Source organism: Chrysochloris asiatica, unplaced genomic scaffold (genome assembly GCF_000296735.1).
Source record: "Chrysochloris asiatica unplaced genomic scaffold, ChrAsi1.0 scaffold00110, whole genome shotgun sequence".
Lineage (NCBI taxonomy): Eukaryota > Metazoa > Chordata > Mammalia > Afrosoricida > Chrysochloridae > Chrysochloris > Chrysochloris asiatica.
In genome coordinates, this window is record NW_006408628.1 from 4845246 (window position 1) to 4846991 (window position 1746).

At 45.0% G+C, this 1746-nt stretch overlaps 1 protein-coding gene across 1 annotated transcript in view; it reads right to left on the reverse strand.

Moving 5' to 3' along the window:
- The window catches only part of MREG (melanoregulin), a 98331-nt gene extending 96839 nt beyond the window's left edge, over nt 1–1492 (reverse strand). The window contains exon 1 of the mRNA XM_006867793.1: nt 1395–1492. Coding sequence (XP_006867855.1) covers nt 1395–1492 — 98 coding nt within the window. The remainder of the gene's footprint in view (nt 1–1394) is intronic.
- Nucleotides 1493–1746: the final 254 nt, after the last annotated feature.

Below are 1746 nucleotides of genomic sequence, written 5' to 3' on the forward strand. Positions count from 1 at the left end.
GGGGGGGGGAGGGCCTGGAAGAATAGCATTTGGGAAGGATTCAGAGCAACACACAAGACAAACTGGAAGGGAAGAAGGGAATAAGACGAGTGGATTGTTTTCAGAGCAGACCGGGTACCTGTGTGATTAAATCAAGGAGTGACCATTATCTAATGTACTAGAAAATAAGACTAGACAGGCAGGGAGGACTTATGTAAGATCTCAAAAGTCAAGTGTTAGGACTTGATATAATCAGAAACGCTCTCCCGTTCTTTTAAGCTTTGTATTGTTGTTGTACTCTTCGGAAAAAAAAAAAAAAAAAAAAGCTTGAATAATTTGCTTACACACCCCTGGAGTTCATTCAGCCTTACATACTGGTTGTGAGGACTTCTGGTATGGCACTATAGACTCGGCACTGGACTGAGAAACACAAGGTCAACTGTTCAAACCAACCAGCTGATCCTCGGAAACCCTATACAGGGTGGCTATGAGTCTGAACTGACTTGACGGCACTTAACAACTCCTGATGTGACACTATAGGATCAGCACTGGATATCGAACTACAAGGTTGGCAGTTCAAACCCACAAGCTACTCCTCAGAAACTCTATACAGGGTCACTATGATTCGGAACCTACTGAAGGCACTTAACAACAACACCAATAAATTTCATTATAATTACTCTGTTACACCATATCTACTTTCAAGGTATGACCTAGTGAAATCCTAATTCCAGCAACATCAACATATAAAATAATTGCATAAAATCACAGCCCTAAATCAAACTGTGCTTCCTGAGAGCTTATCATAAAGTCACGGCTAATGAGTATTAAATTTCCTCAGACCCCAGTTTAACCTGTAATGATGATTCAACAACATCCTAAAGAAAAGACAGTCTCTTGATAATATATATATATATATACACATATATATATAATGTGAAAAATGTTATCTTGTGCTCAGTCACTTAACTTTTCTTCTTTTGGCAATATACTAAATAGCAAAGTATCCACTGTCTTTGCAGAGGGAAATAAAAATTCACAGTGAATATTTATATTTTCACAGAACTATACCTAGCAAGTATATAATCACAGTTGGATTTAATCAAAGCCCTATAGGAAATTCTCCCCGGTACCTTCCTCGCCCAAATAATACACCCAAATTCTTAGTACTTTTCACAAGCAGACAGTTGAGTCTCAGATGCCTCCGAGGACTTCTGCTTTGGGGCAAAAATATTATTCAAAGAAGAGAAATAAACTCAAAGAACAGGGTGTCCTGTAAAGAACTCAGGGGGGCCTGATTTGCGCTTAAGTGTGGCCTTAAATCACCACCCCAACTGGAAGATGCACACAGGTATCCCCACACCGCACCTCCAGGCTGCAGACAGGTAACCCAGGATCCCGGCCTGCGCACTCACCTGACCAAGGGCTCCTTCTCGGGCAGGGCGGGCTCCTCCAGACACTTACAACACGGGCAGCAGCAGCACACGGTCCTCAGCCAGTTCCTCAGACCCATGGAGAGCGAGGTCCCCCGTTGCTGCAAAAGGGATACTCGGAAAAAGTCGCCGCGGCGAACGATCGTAGCTCCAGCACTGGCACCGGGTTAGCGTCCAAGTACCGGAACAGTCTCGACCCAGGCGTCGTGGGCCGGCCCCTGCGCATCACGTCGCGGTAGGGGACTGGAAGAGGGTGGAGGCGCCTCCAGGCCCGGGGTCTGCAGGGCTGCGCGCCTTTTGGCACTTAGGTTTTGTTTGGGGCGTTTGTTTTGTT